Source organism: Fringilla coelebs (assembly GCF_963513975.1).
Source record: "Fringilla coelebs genome assembly, chromosome: 18".
Classification (NCBI taxonomy): Eukaryota; Metazoa; Chordata; class Aves; order Passeriformes; family Fringillidae; genus Fringilla; species Fringilla coelebs.
The window spans coordinates 10,705,378-10,723,502 of NC_140044.1; the positions used below are offsets into that span (position 1 = coordinate 10,705,378).

The following is an 18,125-nucleotide window of genomic DNA, read 5'->3' on the forward strand; positions in this document are numbered from 1 at the left end:
GCGGCACCGCCTCCGCCGGGCGGGACCGGGACAGCGCTCCCGGCTGCAGACAGCCCGGCTGCCCTGCAATGGAGCCGGGACAGCCCTGCTGCCCTGCAATGGAGCTCCCGGCTGCGGACAGCCCTGCTGCCCTGCAATGGAGCTCCCGGCTGCGGACAGCCCTGCTGCCCTGCAATGGAGCTCCCGGCTGCGGACAGCCCTGCTGCCCTGCAATGGAGCTCCCGGCTGCGGACAGCCCTGCTGCCCTGCAATGGAGCTCCCGGCTGCGGACAGCCCTGCCCGAGCCCTGCCGGCCTTCAGGGGATCGCGGAGCTTTTGCCCTGAACACAACCCAGCCCCTTTGACAAGGGCGCTCGTACATATATGCGTGCTAACAAATGCTGGAGCTAAAGCCTTGAAGGCTCTCACGGAAGGCAGGCATAGCTTTGGCTCTCCAGCTTGTGTCCAGCTCCAACTGCCGCCACTTCACAGCATCACAGAATATTCTGTGCTGGAAGGGATCCCCAAGCCTCATCAAAGTCCAATTTCCGGCCATGCACAGGGCAGCATCAAGAATGCCACTATAGCCCTGAGAGAATTGTCCAAACGCTTCCTGAGCTCTGCATTTGAAACCAAAAGTTACATCCACCCACTGCCTAGATTTCCTTCTCTAGATATCCCCTGGCTGTAGACAGTTGAGAGGCAAAGATATTTAACAGTGCCAAAACTCAAACCAGTTAAAAACCAACCAACCAACCAAAAGAAAAAATAACCCTCAGTAGCATTTTTGTATTATTAAAAGAAATTTAATATAATTTTTAAATTAAAAAATTCAATCTCTCTATTAAAGACACTGAGTCAGGTGCTAATACTGTCAAACATATGCTTTTGGCATGAGTTTACATAAAGTTTAAGATTTTATGCATTGCTTCAACATGTTAAGAAACCATCTTCATACTTACAGTAGCAATAAAGTCAATTCCATACAATATCAAATATCCTTTTTTAAAAAAAGTTTTAAATATATTAGACTCTGATTGCCAAATGCCATTTTATACACAAAGCTGCTAATACAATATACAGTTCTTACATTTTTTTTTTCTTCACATAAAATACATTTCATCAAGTTTTATCTGTACATCGCTTACTACTGATCAGTGGAATTACGAGTTATTGCAGAAGGCTTGCCATCATCTCTTATTGTCCTGCCTGTACCAGGCTTATCCACACTCCTGCAACCTCACACTGCAATCTAAAGGCTGAAGACATGGTGGTGGCAATGCTAAGGCTGCATCTGCACTGTTTAAAAACCCGTGTGTCCCCTCCAGCTGTGGGTGGAGATCATTGCATTGGTGTAGCTTTGGGAACAGGTATTTCGAGCAGAGTCTCCTCTGCTACAGCTTCCATGGTTGAAATACAGCAAAATGTTCTAGGTCGTAATTGTGCCATGGCAGATGTTGCCAGGAGAGCCCAGTGGTACTTGAATTATGTGAGGGAACTGAGAAGTCCATTAGCAGTTTGGCCAATGTGAAAACAGAATAAGGGTGAAGAACAGCCAGGGAGAATGGTTCAAAACAAAACAAAAAATGTAAATGTGTTCTGGTGTAAGAAGTGAGATCTTGCTGCTGCAAACATGTTCTGAATTCTGCCTGCAGAGAACTGACACACCAAAGCAGTCAACATGATTTGTTAAAATACAACAAAGCCCTGTGCATTTCCTTTCTGTGTATTTAGGAAGAGACAAGTGGCGCTCATGAGAGAAATTGAAAGAGCAAAGAATAATGTCACAATCTGGCATGCCCTGGACTGTTATCCCCTTGCAAAAGTCTCCAAGTTAAAGATCAGCAAGAACTGTATCACCACTACAAACCTTCCAGAGACAAGTTACCTTTAGCAAGTATAAGGCACAGAAATAACCCAGGTGTAGGGAGAAACCTTCCAGCAGACAGTTCATCCATGGCTCACTGGAGACCAGTGCTATTGCTTTCTCAGGATATTCCGTTTTCCATGGTAACTGATTTAGTTTCAGCAGGGATGATGGGGGTAATCAGAGCTCCAGGACTGAAGAAAAAAGATACAAGGCAGAAGTTATAATGTCATTTGGGAGCTTTTAAGGGAACCCCATGAAGTAAGATCCTGCTCAATAACCTCAAGAATTCACTGCCTCCACTGAGTATTGCACTGAGTCGTTATTGCTATTGCCCAGCCATGCTCTTCTCCTTGCCTACCAGGAGTTCCTCATCCAGGTGGTTCTTCAACCACACCTCCAAAATGGCACAGAATCACTTCAGCTAGAGTCAGCTCTTCCCAAAATTGGGAGGGTTTTAAGATTCAGGAGCACCAAAGAAGTGAAATTTAATGGGCTGAAATCGCATCATGTGGTATGTGAGACACAGATCCAGGTCTGATTTCAAACAGATCCCAGCAATGGGACTTTAGCCCTTATCTAACATTTCAGTGCTGAGCTCACTAAAATAGAGACATTGTTTTGAAAGACACCTTTTTCCTCCATCTAACACATTTCTTTCAACATGGAATGTAAAGCTGCTCTCATCAACCACTGGAAACAGTACAAATTCAGCACACAGGAAAATGTGAGGAGAAGGAAGGGTTATTCCCATACAGCTCTGCCTGCAACACACCTGTCAGTACATTCACATTCTCAGATCTTTGCACGGTCTCTGTGAACAACTACAACCTTTGGCTCACTGGTAACTGAACAGGGACTCTAATCTGGCCTTGAATCTGTAATTAGATATTTATTGATCTTAAAAACATTCAGTATATCATAAAAACCTTAAATGCTCCTCTAATAAACTAAGATATGCCAGTCACAACATGATTTCTAGGTTCTACAGATTTTTTTAGCCATATTAAGATCCAATGAAAGAGCCAAGTGCCCTCTGCTCTGTACCTCAGAGCTTTCCTCTGGGATGGTCTTTAAAACACAGATATCAAACCCCCACTATTGTTGTAACACTGCTAAATTTTACAGTGCAAAGTGTTATTCCTAGAGGTAGGGTGCTACAATGCCCGTATATAGAATCTATGTGTTTTTTTATTCCCCAAAAAGCCTGTTTTTCTCCACAAAATAGTCCACCAGAAGCAAGTTAATTACCCTCCTTACAGAATCCCTCATCCCAGACCTACAACCAACAGCTCTGCCAGTGTTCTACAGGCAGTGACCATTATATCCCAAATGTCACCACACAGAAGCATGAATCCATTCCAGGCCATTCTTCAACAGCCTCCCAGCTCACACCCTGGTGCAACTTCACCCCAAAGCCAGCAGCAGGTAAACATTTGGCAGGGCTGTGAAACATATCCTGCAAGATTTATCCATTACTGCCTCTTGCCATTAATAACTCTCCTGTCTGATTAAGAATGGCTTACGTTTGATCTGACACCACTGGAGTCACAGCTCGGATGATGAGTTCCCAGAGTTTTACTTCTGTGAAATACCAGTGGAAGCCAAAAAGCTGTTTGTCTAAAATGGACTGGTTTCCTGCAGTTTTAACCTATTAATAGCTCTCAGTGAAAAGAAGCCTCCAACTACTTTACACTATTGCATTCACTGATCTTCTTTTCATTTCCTTGGAATTAGGCAGGGTTCAATACACTTGCTAGCACAAAGTTGCTCTGAGAAGGAAAAGGGCCCAACTCCTCCTTTGCTGGGAGGGAAGGCAACATCTGGGCCCAGATTTTGCACCATATACAACCCTAGTAGATAGCGGCACCAAAATTTGTTAGAGTCAGTTCAGAAATCTCATCAGGATGGATGTGGAGAGACAAACCTACCACCATGGGAGAAGAGAGGCACCTGAAAGAATCATCTCCCCACAGTTCTGAACAACAGCCAGGGCACACTTGGTGTTATCCCAGAATAATTTACTCAAGATAATCAGAAGATCCACTGTTAACCACAGACAGATGCAGTAAAGTCCTTCCAGTTACCAAATTATCCTCTTACTACTAGAGAATGACTTAAAAAACTCTTAAGGTCAAGCACAAGAAGCATTTCCTAATTCTATAATTAGCATATGTTTCAACAATGGAGGGAGCCCAACTTCTCTGAATGCTTCAAGCTCTGCCTTTAGCAGAACTGGGGTTTTAAGTGAACCAGATCAACTGCTGCCACTTTCTAGTTTGCACCTAAAACCGGAGAGGAAAGAGAATTCTATCTTCTTACAATTCAAACCATTGAATTGTCAGCCTGGTACCTCACAGGTCCAAAGGTGTGTCCTGCACAGCATGGCAGTGGTGGTGGCACACAGCCACCTCTGCTGCCTCGAGGAGCCCTGCATGGGAATGTATCCAGCCCCAGCAATGGGGGCATTTGATGTGGGGCAGAGGGTAGCACTTAACAGTCACTGGCAGCCTCAGTCAACTTTTTATAGCCTATAGAAAAAAGTTAAGGCTGTGAGGATCCCCACAGAGGGAGAGTACATGTGGAAGGAAATATTGATGTCTAACAGGTGCCAGATAAAAGGAAAATGGGTGGAAGGTGCATTTGCTGTTGCTTGGCTGAAGCACAGCTACGTGAACTGGATTTAATCCACTGAGGCTTACAGAAACCCAAACAGGTTCATGTCTTCAGAGTTTGGAATTTAAGCTGCCCAAGAAGACACATATCATGCAGGCAGACAGTTATGTGTGTGACAGCCCCTCTGTGCAGAGGAGTTAGAGATTTACAGTTATTTCTTAGATACAACTGAAGTGTGGCCAGTTCCTCAGAGCTGTCCCCCACTCTCCTCTCACCTCCCCCAGGTACACAAAGGCTGAACCTGCTGCAAAGCCAGTGCCAAACCCCCAGGTGACCCCGTGCCAGTGTCTGCCAGGTGGGCTGTCAGAGCTCACATGAACTACACCAAGACAGTGCTGGCACTGCAGCTGCTCCACAGCAGAGAGGCTTTGTTAAGTGTCAGGCAACTCCCCCAGACACAGAGGCATTTAAACCTTCCTCTGCCAGCTGCTACCCACTGCTGACAGCTTCAGCAAGGGAGCTGGAAAACAGAACAAAACATCTCCTGTCCTGCTGCAGCGTTCAGCTACCACAGCAATGGTCACAGTTATTTCTCAGCCAAAGACTGCAGGTTCATGCAAGTGTCGTTCACATCTACGGGATCAGAAATGCTTTCATGGCCTTCCTGGGTTAGTGTTGGCAAGCCTTTCCTTCCCATCCCTCCTGAGCCCTGTGGTTCTGGAAATCCAGAAAAAAATCAGAACACAAAGCATATTGCCCCTACTATTTGTGTACATACAGAGTAAACAAACAGAATCAATAGGAAAGTGAGATCAACAAAAGTCTTTTCAGTTTTAACAAATTAAGAGTCTAAATAGTACAAATAAGTTTTTTAAATTACTTATCCCAATATAGACCTTTGTCAGTATTTTATTGCAGTAAAATTCTATTGCCAGGGCCCCTTTATTGCAACATCAGTTTTAAAGCCTATTGAGTGAAGCCTGTTCCAGGAAAAGTTCTGCTTCAAACCTGATGGCAGTCTGCAGTGACGAGCTGGCAGAGCAGAACAGGACCCAGCCAGTGCACAGTTTGTGATGGTGAGCTGTCACTGCAAGGAGGTAACACCTTGCAAACTTCCTAAGTGCAGCATCTGTGCTTGCTTGTTGCTCCAGCCCAGGAAGTGCTAGATCCAGCTGTGTGGAAAACAGCTCTGTCCACTCTTGCAAACCTCACGTGGGGGCTGACCTTCCCTCCAGGATATCTGCATCCCCCAAGAGTGAAAACACAGGTCTGAACTGTCACCTTCCAGCTGCTTGGTGACTTACAGCAAGAGGCTCAGACACAAAGATTTGAATTCAGATCCTTTCTTTGTTCCAAGGCATCTCATGACTTCCCAAGGATGGGGAGGCAGCACACCATACCTTCTTCCCCAGGGAGCAAGACTCAGGAGACTCTTTTGACATCATATTGATGTGCATCCCTCCTAAGAGCCTTGCTCCACCTGCATTACTCATCCAGCTGCAATGGAAGTAATTGGCAGGGTAAAGTACAATTTGAGATTCGAACAAGGCTGCCACAGTCAGGATGTCCATAACCAAATTCTCCCTTTGAAATGCAAACAACCCGGCCACTGTGATAGATCCAACCCACGTCTCGTGTCCTCCGGGGCGAGACACAGACCAGACTAGGAAATCCTGCAGCACCCATGCACCTTCTCTTCCATTTCCTCCATGGGAGCTTTGAATTTCAGGAGGGGCGGATCACCACTGGACACTGTGTAATACACCGAGGTCCCATTGGAGCTGTAGGGAGAAGTCCTGGATTCCATTAAGTGCGACTTGGCCTCGCCCACATTCTCAGCAACTCCTGCCATGCCAGTGCTGAAGTGGGTGCTGAGGAAGGGGTGCTGGAGCAGCTTGGCTGCAGCTCGCTGCCGCTTCAGCTCCGACAGCGTTTGGTGGTTGTGCTCCTTGTAGGCGCCCCAGAGCTGCGGTGCCTCGGGCAGCCCGGGGTTGCCGTAGGGCAGCACGTGCCCGGGGTTGCTCTCGGGGTCGGGGTGCATGCTCCAAATGTCCCCGTTGGAAAAGGTGTACTGGTAAGGGCTGGCAGATGCCATCAGTCCATTCTGGAGAGGGATCTCGGTGTCACACTGGGTGCTTTTGTTCGCTAGCTCCGGGAGGAGGGAGGAGTTCTCCAGCACTGAATTCTGTAACAACGAGACATGAAAGAGCATTTTCCCCTGTTCCCCATAGCAGGGTTCATCCCTGTGACAACCTCCTAAGTCTGCTCACACTCAGCCTTTCTACCAGACAGCACAAACATTGAATTCCCCCCCTAATGCTGTCAGCCCCAACCAGGAACTGTTTCCCAAACAGGACAGAGAACCTTAACTCAGAAGGCCTCACACACACACACACAAATAATATGCTTATCTACATAAAACTTAATTAAAAACAAGTCACTGCAAAGCAACTTTACAATTCTTTTGTGCTTACCAGTTTGTGAGCTTTAGAATGAAAGACAGACACTATTTTTTTGGAGCAGCCTGGTTCATTTTTATCTCAAAACAATGCATGCAGCTGTACATCCAAAACAGGCTTTCCACTAGACTGGGTCATCCTGGTGTATACCAAACAAGAATTTGGTCTTTTGCTTACACCTGGTGGATGAGGTCTACAAATTTTCCAGCCACCTTCCACCCACTGCTACTGAAGCTGCACCACCAGCCCTCCTCAGTGACTCCCACAAAAGAGAAGAGATTCCTTACAGGGTCTGTATTCTCCTGGTCAGACCGAGTCTCCCCAGTTTCTCCAATGAGACTCGAGTTTCTTCCTTCTTCTGCTGCCCCCAGTTGCTGCCACACCATGGCCTCCTTCTCACACTCCTTCCTGTAAAGGTTTGTCCTGTCCGAAAGGCTGGCCCTCCTCACCACCTTCCTGTGGGACAGGGACAAGGGGCATCAAAGCTGTGAGCAGGACATGACATTTCCTCTTAGCCTGTAGCTCTTCTCACCTCCTCTTCCTCCTCCTCACAGCCTCTCCCTCTGGAATGGAACGTGGATTCAGCTTCCTGGCACCCACACAAAGTGAAGGCACTGAGGTGGATACTGAAGGTGGGAGGAATTTTAAGGAGCTCTAAACTGGCACTGCAGATTTGTTTTAGAGCTCATGCAGGCACTGCAAATTTGTTTTAGAGCTCATGCAGGTCACCTTATGGACCTATTCTGCATCCAGTGGAGGAATGTAGAAGGAAATGGCCCATGGACTGCTTAGGGAGCTTTGTGCTGTGTGCAGGACTGCTTTGGTGTCTAGAAACATCTCACAGAGACCTCTGCAAACTCTGTCTCAGCACTGCCTCTTGGCCATGTAGCATACTACTGAAAAGCTGAAGTTAATCCACTTGAAGCACTGATTTTCCAACACCAGATTCAGTGGTTTAACAGGCTAAATTCTCACCATTTGGTCCTGTCCTCTGGGCAGTTCTTAAACCACATCAGCACAAAACCATTTTCCCCCCCAAGAATTAGCACCTCTTCCTAGTGAAAAAAACACTCTTCAAAGGAGCTCTGCTTTCAGCAACCAAAGTGAGCCAGTGCCTTTCATTCAGAAAGGACAGATGGGTTGTTCTCACTGACCTCAGGGTGCTCTGAACCACACCTGGGTGTCCAGGCCAGTGGCCCAGGTGACCTGCAGGGAAGAGCAGAACTCACCCCCGGCTGCCCGTGCTGGAGGTCCTGCGGCTCAGGGAGGATTTGTGCCTCATCTGAGACTTCATGATCACATCGTGCTTGTGCTTCAGCTCCAGAAGCAGTACTTTGAATTCCTCCTCTTCACACAGATCTATGGCACACACAGACCAAGCTCTCAGTAACACCACATTACTAATTGTGACTTCCTAGTTAGACACCCAGGTCTTAGGGCTGCACACAACAGCAGGGAGGCTCTCAAGCACAAGGGATAACAGAGGAAACACACAGCAGGAAGACTTGCTGCTTGGGATATGCTTTCTTCCTTCTCTGAATGAGCAGGAAGAAGCATTTTCTGTAGTAAAGTGGTGCTTCAAAACTTCAGTCCCAGTTAAAGAAGCTTTGATTCTAAAAGGATATCTAAAACATTATGTTAATGCTTCTGAAAGCACCATGTGAGGACTCCAGCCATTTCTTAAACATTTCTGTCTTTAAGCTTCATAAACTCACCAATTGGCATCTCATCCAAAGATGTCCTGGCACTCAAACTAGCCCCATGGGACACGAGCAATTCAGCCATCTGCATCTAAAGAATGGAAAGGAAGCCAGGTTGATAGAGGTATTTTAGGCAATTTAAGCTTTCCTCCCCAAAGCTGAAAGGCTGGAATAAGATGAGAGGCAGGTTCAACTCGCCTCAAATAACTCTGGTATGTGTGTGATGTTAAACACTGTTCCCACCATCCACCTGCACTGGCATGCTCTGTGTGAAATTTCTCAGCAACCAGTTCTTTTTGGAGCCCTTGGGATCTCCTCTGATGCCCAGCCCCAGTTCAGATTTATTCCATTTGCAGAGCATTCCACTGTTTGTCCAAGCAGGAAGAAATGCCACCCTCACACATGACACTTCCAGCAAAATCCTTACCTGTCCCCAGAAAGCAGCAGCATGCAGAGGCTCCCAGCCATCCCAGTCCTTAACATCCAGGCTTGCCCCCTGGTCAAGAAGCACTTCAGCTGCATGCAGATAACCATTGGCTGCAGCTATATGCAGCTAGGAGAAAAGGAACAGGTCATGAGCTGCCTGCAAGAACCGCAAATGTTTTTATACACCGAGTTTCAGAAGATTTTCTTGGATGATGTTTGAGCCTAGAGCTGGGCAGGCAGCACATTTTACACTGGGCAGATGGCAGCAGGTCAAAAGCAGGTCGTTCCTGTTATTAAAGCTCAGAATTGCCTGCATGTAATTCTGTTTGGAGAGGAAATTGCTTAACAGTTCTCAGAATAACTTAGATATATGGATGAGAAAAATAATGTATTCACATTTTAAATCAGGGGCTTTTAAGTGCTTTCCAGTCTGTAGGGAAAGCACCATCAAAACACGAGCCTGCAATGCAGAACATTATCCCCTCTATGCCAGAAGAACATCTCCTCTTCCCTACTGAAGTGCTGTGGATGGGATTTTTTTTGAATAAAATTTACAGCCTGCTTTAGTCAGGACTCTCTCTGTGCAATTGCACTTCCAATGACACTGTAATTATTTTCACCATTTGAAAGTCAAAAACATTTTAAACCTTTGCTACTTTAACTTAAGGGAGGATGATTTTTCAGATATTTGCTTGCAACTACAGCCACCATTTTGGTGACAATCAATAATGGTCTCTTAAGTTCCCCAGCTTCATGTCTCTGAAGATTTTCTTAATTGCAGTCTGCTGTTGCATCTCTGAGCAAAACATTGACCCATGCACTGCTCTGAAGGGATTAACTCCACTCAGAGCTCCTACTACTTCAGCTGTGCTAAATGAGAGAATCAAAGCTTCTTTTCAAAAAATTGTCATGAGGATGCCAACACACGGAGTTAAAACTTCATCTGGAAATAAATCCTGATGCTTTCTGGCAACTCAATTAATTTCTACACAAATTTTATGCCACTTTCTAGAGGCCACATGAATTAATAAGGAATCAGTTGGGGGTGATACAAAAGGGGGAGTCCAGGGGTCTGCTTAAATGTATCTTTATAATCCCTGTTAAAGGGAAAAATGTGTTAAAAAATAAGCTGCAATAAAAACTTCAATCATCCAAGCTTACCTTCAGGGGAGCCTGCCCTTCCCTTGCACTTCTGGTATATGCTGAAGGTGACATTTAGATTAAGAAACTGGAATGCACTGCTGTGGCCTGGCCCTCAAACACACGAGCCAAGTGCCTGTTTTCAGTTATGTCTGGACCCAAGCATTAAATGCCCATGGTTGTATGAAATTCCCAGCACATTTGACCTCCTTACTGAACTTTCCCTAAGCTGGGACTGCTCTAAGATACCAATTAGGAGACACATTTGTGGGGTAAAAAGAGCTAGGATTGTTCAGCCTTCCCAGTCCCTGTGCAGACAAATCAGATGCCAGCTTGCTTTGTGCTGTGCTCTTGTCCTGGGTGCCCACCTCTGCCCAGGGCCAGGTGCCACCAGTGTGAACAAACAGTGGCCACTGACTCTGTGTGAGCCAGACCTACACAAAGCAGAAAGGAGGCAGGAGGTCTCCAGGGTTCTCTGCACTGGATCCTGCTCCTGGGAAAACCAGAGGGCTCTCACATCCCCTCCACCACAGGAGTCCAACCAGCCCATGAGAAGCAAGAGGTTACTGGGAGGTCTTCCAGGGCCAGTTCCCTACAGGTCAGCAGATGGGTTATGTTCTGTGGGACTTCTCCTCTCAGTGACTTGAACCTGTTGATTTTGTGTAACTCCTGCTCCAGGGCAGGTTTCATAACCTCTGGGCTGAAGGAAAGCAAAACTGAAGCCTCTGCAGTTTCACTCACCAGCGTAGCACCTTGGGCATCAGTCCTGTTCAGGTCTTGGCCAGTGGCAAGTATGTCGTGAATGTCACAGATCATGACCTGCTCTGGAGCAGCTCGCATCTCATTGATCCTTTCCTGGGTAATCCCTGTTAAAATTCCAGTTAAAAGAGGACAGTTGGAAAGGCTGAGTAAAATTTTCCACTGGTTGAGTAAAATAAGAATTATGATCCTGGTTGATATGACCCCACATCCTTCACCCTCATGATCTTTAGGAATCAGAATAACCATACAGAGTCAGGTCCCAAGAAATGATGCCAGGAGCAGCTCTCTGCTTCTCTCCAGAGGCAAATCAAGAGCTGAGAAACAGGGTCATTTTTAGTACCACATTGACCCATTTCTGTATTTTACATAAACTCAGTCTCCTTACCTTGATAGGCCATGCAAGTCTCAATGACATCCAGGGTTGGTTCATCTTCACAGAGGTCATATGGCATGTTGCCATCTGCATTGACTGCCAACAGGTCTGCTCCACTGCAAGGGAAAAACTGAGTTACACCAGCAAGGACCTCAGACATCCTGGAGCAGACAGTGCCAAACACTGGGATAAATTGTTAGGAAAAACTATCTGGGATTTGACAGTTGCCCAAATGCCTCCAAGGTACATATGAGATAAGATTTGAAGCAAAGCTGTGGAGCTATGAGTGGAGAAGATTAATTCCAGAACTGGATGAAAGGCAGCACACTACACCTCCTTCCTGAGTCAGTAATGCCCTGTGTTCCACATCTGCTCCATTTTTATAACCTCCAAAAATTTCCTAACCCAAGTGGGAACATCCTCCAAGGGATGCTTGACTGCATCCTCTTCTCTCCTTCATTATACAGTCAAAGAAGAGCCAAATTTTCAATGCTTATGTCCCAGATGACAGCACCACAGGGAGAAGTCTCCCTCCCTGGGAAGAAGCAGCAGGCACAGCTGTGCAAGGCAGCAGGTTAGCACTCCCTAAGCACCAGCACTCTGGGAAAGGGAGAAGAGGGCTCCATCCACAGGCACAACTATCTGCTCCAGGCAGGATTCACCACAGGTGCTCATGAAACAGCTCAAAACACACCTGGCTTCCTCCTCCTTGCTGGCACATCTAGGAAGACTTGAGCTTTTAGGACTTGGTCAAGCACCCTGTGCCACCACCGGGGATCAAATATTGCAGGAAGTTTGGTGATCACTAATTAAGAGCCAGTGAGACAGGTCACAAAGTTCACCCAGGTGTCTGAGTTACACAAGCACACTGCTGCCCTCCTACACCAGTGGCTGCTTGACTGGGGCTAGAAGATCTTCAGTGCTGTTTAGGAGCTTGAAGGTGGATCCTGCTCACACAGACACACCAGAATACAGGCAAAAAGGGGCACATTTTGGCCCAGTCTCCAGAAGCTTCACAAAACTGAGCCTAGTCATCCAGGGTTTTATTGTCTCCTGAGCCTTTCTGCTCTTCCTCTTTCACTCCCTTCTCCCCCAGGCAGGAAGGACCCCCACGAGCAGCCTGAAAGCAGGGAATCACCACCACTGCTGCAACCTCCCAAGGTCCTAAACAGTCTCAGTTTCCATCCACAGAAGCTGTGGGTAGAATGAGACCCACAGAAAGGACAGAGACAAAAAGCCACCTACTGCTGGATGAGGATCTTCACCAGGTTGATGTGACCACAGGTGGCTGCTGCATGCAGTGGAGTCCAGAGCTCGTTGTCCTTGGCGTTGACGTTGGCCCCGTGGTTGAGGAGGAGCTTCACTATGTCCTCATAGTTGTCTATGCAGCACTGGGGAGGAAGAAATAAAGACAGATTGGGGTTTTTTTAAACTTTGGGAACATGAGGGTTCATACCTGCTCAGCTGTAAAATAATAAAGGGCACCTGGACATGGAGACCTACTTTATCCTGCACTGCTTGGCAAGGAGAGGTAAACACCAAATTGAGCCCCAGGTCAGAAAGGCAGAACAGCTACACTGGACAGACCAAAGGGTCACTGGTGTTTTCCAGGGCCAATTCTGGCAGAACCAGCAGGGAATAACAGCAAACACACTCACAGCTTCTATTCCACTGGGTCTTCCATATTCAAGAGCAAACATAGCAGAAATTCAATGTAACCAGTAGAACCACATACCAGGGGATGAGCTGACAAGCTGACATTCCCTTTTCTTAGGGAGAATCCCACACATGGCATGTGAGCAAAAGTCTTCTCAGGAGCTCATGCTACCTACCACAGTTATCTGGGGAGGCACAAACTGGATTCCCAGAATTATGGGGCACTTTGTAGGGCATTTTTCACTTCCTGAAAAAAAACAGTTTCCTTCCTGCATTTAGAGTATAGCCCAGCAGGCCTCAACCTCCTTCCTTTGGTGAACGTGGAATTTGCTCTTTGATCCACCTCTTGTTCACCTTTAGACATGAATGTGCATGTGATAAAGACATTAAAATAAGATTTATTCTTGTGCAAGAAGGCTGTTGGTGGTCTGTGCATTGCTGCAGACCCACAGAGCTCAGCACACAGTACAGGCTGTTAATGGGGCTGAATTCCAACACACAGCAAACATTTCAGCAGCTGAGTGACAAGGACCTTTCAGGTATTTCTATTTTGTTCACTATTTGTACATGGAAGTGGGGTTAAAGTCATGCCTGTCACACAGCCAAGTTATCACAGAAGTGGAAGGAAGTCACATTCAGTGTAAGGAATGCTAATGTGCCCACTGAGGGGCTTCTCTGTGCTCAGGGATTCAGTGAATTCCAGTGCATACAAAGCTCCCAGCAGAACTCCCAAATGCACCTTTACAGTGGGCAAGGTGGGATTCTCCAGGCTTCAGAGCCTGGCTGGGAGAGCAAGGAGGCTGTCAGTGTCTCTGAGAGCAGGATAACCTCTCTTCAGAGAGGTGATGGTGGTGGGACCTTTTGTTCTCCCAGGAGCCAGTTTGCATTTTTGAACAAACATTCATGCAGCTTTGAAGAGAGCAGGCGACTGGCAAAAGAATCCAAAATCCCAAGTCAATGGGGGCATTCAGAGCAGGAAGCTCTGGCCAGAAAGCCCCGAGTGCTCGTGTGACAACCACGCCACTGTTGTTACAGGCAGTGGGGGCGGCAGCTGCCAGGCACAGCCAGTCCCACGTGCCTGAGAAAGAATAGAAAAACCCTTCTGGAAACAGCACAGGGGCTCCAAGGAAGGCCACAGACCTACACACCACTACAGCAAGTCTGTATTTCACTGGTGAGCAGCTACTGCCATCTCATACTGACTTTGGAAGTCCCTGAGCCTACAGCGAGCAGCAGCGGATTCTTCAAGCATCTCGTGCATCATTTATTTAAATCACTTTCAAACCTCATGGATTGCCAAGGTCTCTAAATTTGAGTTTATCTGTTATGAGAATTTAAAGCCCAGTCCTACCTACAAAAATTAAAGAGTGGGAGAAATGCTGTTCACATATGAAGTCCAGCCCTGACCCTGAGTTCTTATTATCACTGAATAAAATCTGGGATACAGCAAGATTTCATCTCAGTTTGCTCGCCAAGAAACCAGACTGCCAGCACAACTTGGTGAGGTTTCACTGCTTTAACAGAGGGGAAAAAAAGAAATCTGAGAGGTCTCCCTGTTAGAGCTGGCCAGGTTGGCTGGGTGGGCAGCAGGGAGGTGTGAGCTCCTGCCACGCCTCACCTGATGCAGCGCAGTTAATCCATCCTCATTGCACAGGTCGGGGCTGATGTTGCTCTTCAGCAGGTAACACACTGCAAGGCAAGGACAGAGGAGAGTCAGAGCAGCCACCCTGCCACATCTCGTGCTCCCAGCCAGCCCTGGACAGTTCAAGGCAATGCATTTCACACCAGCAGTGCGGGCAGAGCTGCGGGAGCCACAAGCCCAGCGCTGGCTTGTCACGGCAGTGAGAGCAGAGCCTTCCTGGCTGTATCCAGCAGAGAGCACCAGCACACAATTTTCCCCCAAGTTCCTTCCAAAGGAGACTTAGCACAGTTACAATTTTCCTTCAGTTGTGCTGGAACACTCTCCATTTTTGTAGCGTGCTTGACAATGCCCGAGTGCAACCTCTGCTCTCTGTGGCCCAGGAGAGCCCAAAGGGGATTTTGGGGTCCCCAGTTACAACCATGGAAGAGATTCCTCCCACCATGAGAGGAATGAGGCCTTGCCTCAAGAAGTAATCTATGCATTCAGGGCCCTGCCACATTGAATGCACCAGGGCTGCTTTGGACACTGCACTTGAGCTGCTGGGTGCTTGGAGAAAGTTTCCCAGAGGCATTAGTTTTTAATCACTGCACTTGGGGGGAAAGGGTAAATAAAAGGGAATTTTATTCCATTAAAATGCAAATTTCTGAAACACATGAAAAATCATTAGCCCCCAGGTGAAAAACTTGCACAGGGCAACAGCAACAAGGTTGGCAGAGGGCACAAAATAATAGCAACACCAGAAACTCTTCAAATTCAACACTGCTGACAGCTCTTGATGATCCATGGCTTTTTCTGTTGTTTCCTTGCTCATTCCCTGTTTTTTCTCCAGAGATTTCACTACCTAATGCTTTTCCTACCTCAAATGTCACTGACAGCACAAGCACAAGCCAGAGGTTCATAATCATCTCCCCAGGGCCAGAGCAGCAACAGATATTCACATCATTCACATCACATCTGATTTGATGGCAGGCATGCAAGCACTGAGTAAAACCGGAGCTGCACAACCAGGAACACTGACAGAGCTCAGAGGGCAATAACTTTCCTCAGAGCTGGCAATCAAAAATACTGCAAGGCTGCTCACCCCAGAGCATCCTGCAGCCTCTGATCCCTGAGCTGCTGTCAGAGGGAGCTCTTTCCCCAGCACATCCACAGGGAGAACCATCTGCAGGGCTGTCCCTGGGGACAGAGCACTTCTGGCACGCAAAACAGAACATGGAAAACACACCCACCGTGACATCAGTGATGATTTATGAGGCTTTGTTTAAAAGATCTGGAAAAGGCACTTGCAAGAAAGGCAAATCGAAAGCAAAGTGAAATTTTGATTGGAAGCCACTGCTCTGACGTTATCACAAAGGAAGGCAAAAGCAGGCAGAAGTGAAATAAAACACTTCACATCACAGAGTTGTTTCACCCAACTCAAAATGAATGCTTGGATTTACTTTTGCTGGAAATAATTTCAAGGCATTGACACCTGCTCGATGAAACTGCTGCAGAAAAGCAGAATACAGCAAAGACAAAACTCATCCAGCACCACAGTGAATCCAAAGCCTTTTTATTTTATTTTTTTTCCCCAGCTCAAAGGCCAGTGCAGGAAGCCCACGCCTACACTGGACTCCCAGCCCCAACACTTGCATGCTGAACAGTAATAAGAGCACTGAACCTCAGCCAGTATATCCAATTTAATGACTCTGCTTCTACTGTTTCTGGCCAGCCCTGAGCTCCTGCTCTCCTAATCCAAACTGAGTGATAGACGAGTCATCCACCAGTGGGTCTGCTTGTCTCTTATTTACCTTGGATGCTCTGCCATTAGGGTTTTAATTCAATCTCAGTCAGTTAAGTGCCATTGTGTACTAATGACACACAGCTCCATAATCATGTTTTGCCTGATTATGGAGATTTGGACAAGTAGATGCTGGCAAATTAACCTTGTAAGTGCTGTCTCTCTATGGGAAGAAGCAGCAGCATAAATCCCAGCTTGTTACAGGGTTTTGTGTCAAAGGCACTGTGATCATGGCTTGAAAGAGCTTGTAAAAGAGGCCCTGAAGGGTTAAGATTCAGAGAAGTTTTAATCTTACCCTAAAGAAGCTTTGAATTCTTCCCTAACCCCTGCAGCAGCCGTCCTGTTCCCAGTGCACCTCCCCTTGGCTCCCTTCTGCCCTCAGGACAGGCTCACCCTATTTCCCAGTACCTCCCAACACACTGAAGACTGACAACCACAAGACACCAGAAAAAAGCTCAGAAAAGTCAGATAATGCAGCCAGGCATGGATGTGGTACCACTGAGTCCAGGCAAACAAGGCAGGAAGAGAGATCAGACTGCTTTCTGTCCAGTCCTAAGCTGAAGATTGCATTTCAGGGCTCAGGAAATGCATTTCAGGGCTCGGCAGGGGAGCACAGGTCAGGCAGCAACAAGCTTTCATCCCTGCTCACCAGCCCAAATTCACAGCAGAACACAGCCCCATTCCTGCCCAGCAGCCCAAGTTCACAGCAGAACACAGCCCCATTCCTGCTCACCAGCCCAAGTTGACAGCAGAACACAGCCCCATTCCTGCCCACCAGCCCAAGTTCAGAGCAGAACACAGCCCCATCCCTGCCCAGCAGCAGGGCATGGGGTGGCAATGAGCAGCTCCATCCCCCCTCTCCCTGTGAGCTGCAGAGGCACATGGAGGGAGGACTTGGACACCTTCTCCATGCCCACTCCCCAGGAACAGCCCTTCCCAAACGGCCAGGAAGAACAAGTCCTCCTTTCTGATAAACTTCAGGAGAAAAATGTGCCTTTGTGGGTTATCCAGTGCCCTAAGAATAGGAAAGGGGAGGCTCATCTGTGCTGCTGTGCAGTGCCACGGGCAGCTCTGCTGCTTCACGCACAGCATCAGTTACAGTGACCTGAGCGTGCAAAACGCTTCTCTCCTCAAGCCCTGCTGCTGTCCCACGCTCCTCTGCAGAGCCCCACACCTTCTCCCCCACCTCCAGGCACGACTGATGCTGTCCAGGTAGGCAGCAAACCCTTCACTCCCAAGGACACAGATTAATCACCCAGCACCAGCTGATCGCCTTCTGTCGGCTCAAGCCTCAGCCTGCGCTGGTGGAAGGACGATCCCCCCGTGCTCGTGGAACAGCACAGAGATGAGCCCTCTGCAAGGCCCTGAGCCCCACAGAAGGGGCTCTTTGGGGTCACATCAGCGTGCTCAGCAGCATCAGGCTCCACACTAACACCTGATTAACTTCTTAGAGAGCTCAGGGCCAAAACTGCTGAGCCCTGTCAGAGCCGCGCGCTGGCGTGGGCGGAGGCAGGTGGGGAGCAGGGGCTGGGTGCCTGGAGATTCTTCATTACACGTCGAGCACAAGTTGTGGGAAGCAGTTCCAAAAGCATGGCAAATGAAGGAATGAAAATGATGGCAATAAGAGCTGGGTGAACAAATTGTTGTGAATAATTCATTGCAAATTGTATTAACTGAGCGATCACTCAAATGTATTTTCCATTATTCTCCTCGCTCTGCCTATAA

General features: G+C 47.5%; 1 protein-coding gene across 2 annotated transcripts in view; it reads right to left on the reverse strand.

Moving 5' to 3' along the window:
* Positions 1-858: 858 nt before the first annotated feature.
* The window catches only part of PPP1R16B (protein phosphatase 1 regulatory subunit 16B), a 43,711-nt gene continuing 26,444 nt past the window's right edge, over positions 859-18,125 (reverse strand). Inside the window, exons 2-10 of one of the 2 annotated variants that reach the window (XM_084217879.1) lie at positions 14,597-14,667; positions 12,568-12,713; positions 11,335-11,438; positions 10,929-11,053; positions 9,049-9,174; positions 8,637-8,712; positions 8,151-8,280; positions 7,209-7,377; positions 859-6,647 (exon numbers count right to left, since the gene is read on the reverse strand). In XM_084217879.1, the coding sequence (XP_084074005.1) occupies positions 6,126-6,647; positions 7,209-7,377; positions 8,151-8,280; positions 8,637-8,712; positions 9,049-9,174; positions 10,929-11,053; positions 11,335-11,438; positions 12,568-12,713; positions 14,597-14,667 (1,469 nt within the window). In that variant the 3' untranslated portion in view covers positions 859-6,125. The remainder of the gene's footprint in view (positions 6,648-7,208; positions 7,378-8,150; positions 8,281-8,636; positions 8,713-9,048; positions 9,175-10,928; positions 11,054-11,334; positions 11,439-12,567; positions 12,714-14,596; positions 14,668-18,125) is intronic. The other variant, XM_084217880.1, reaches the window with a different exon arrangement.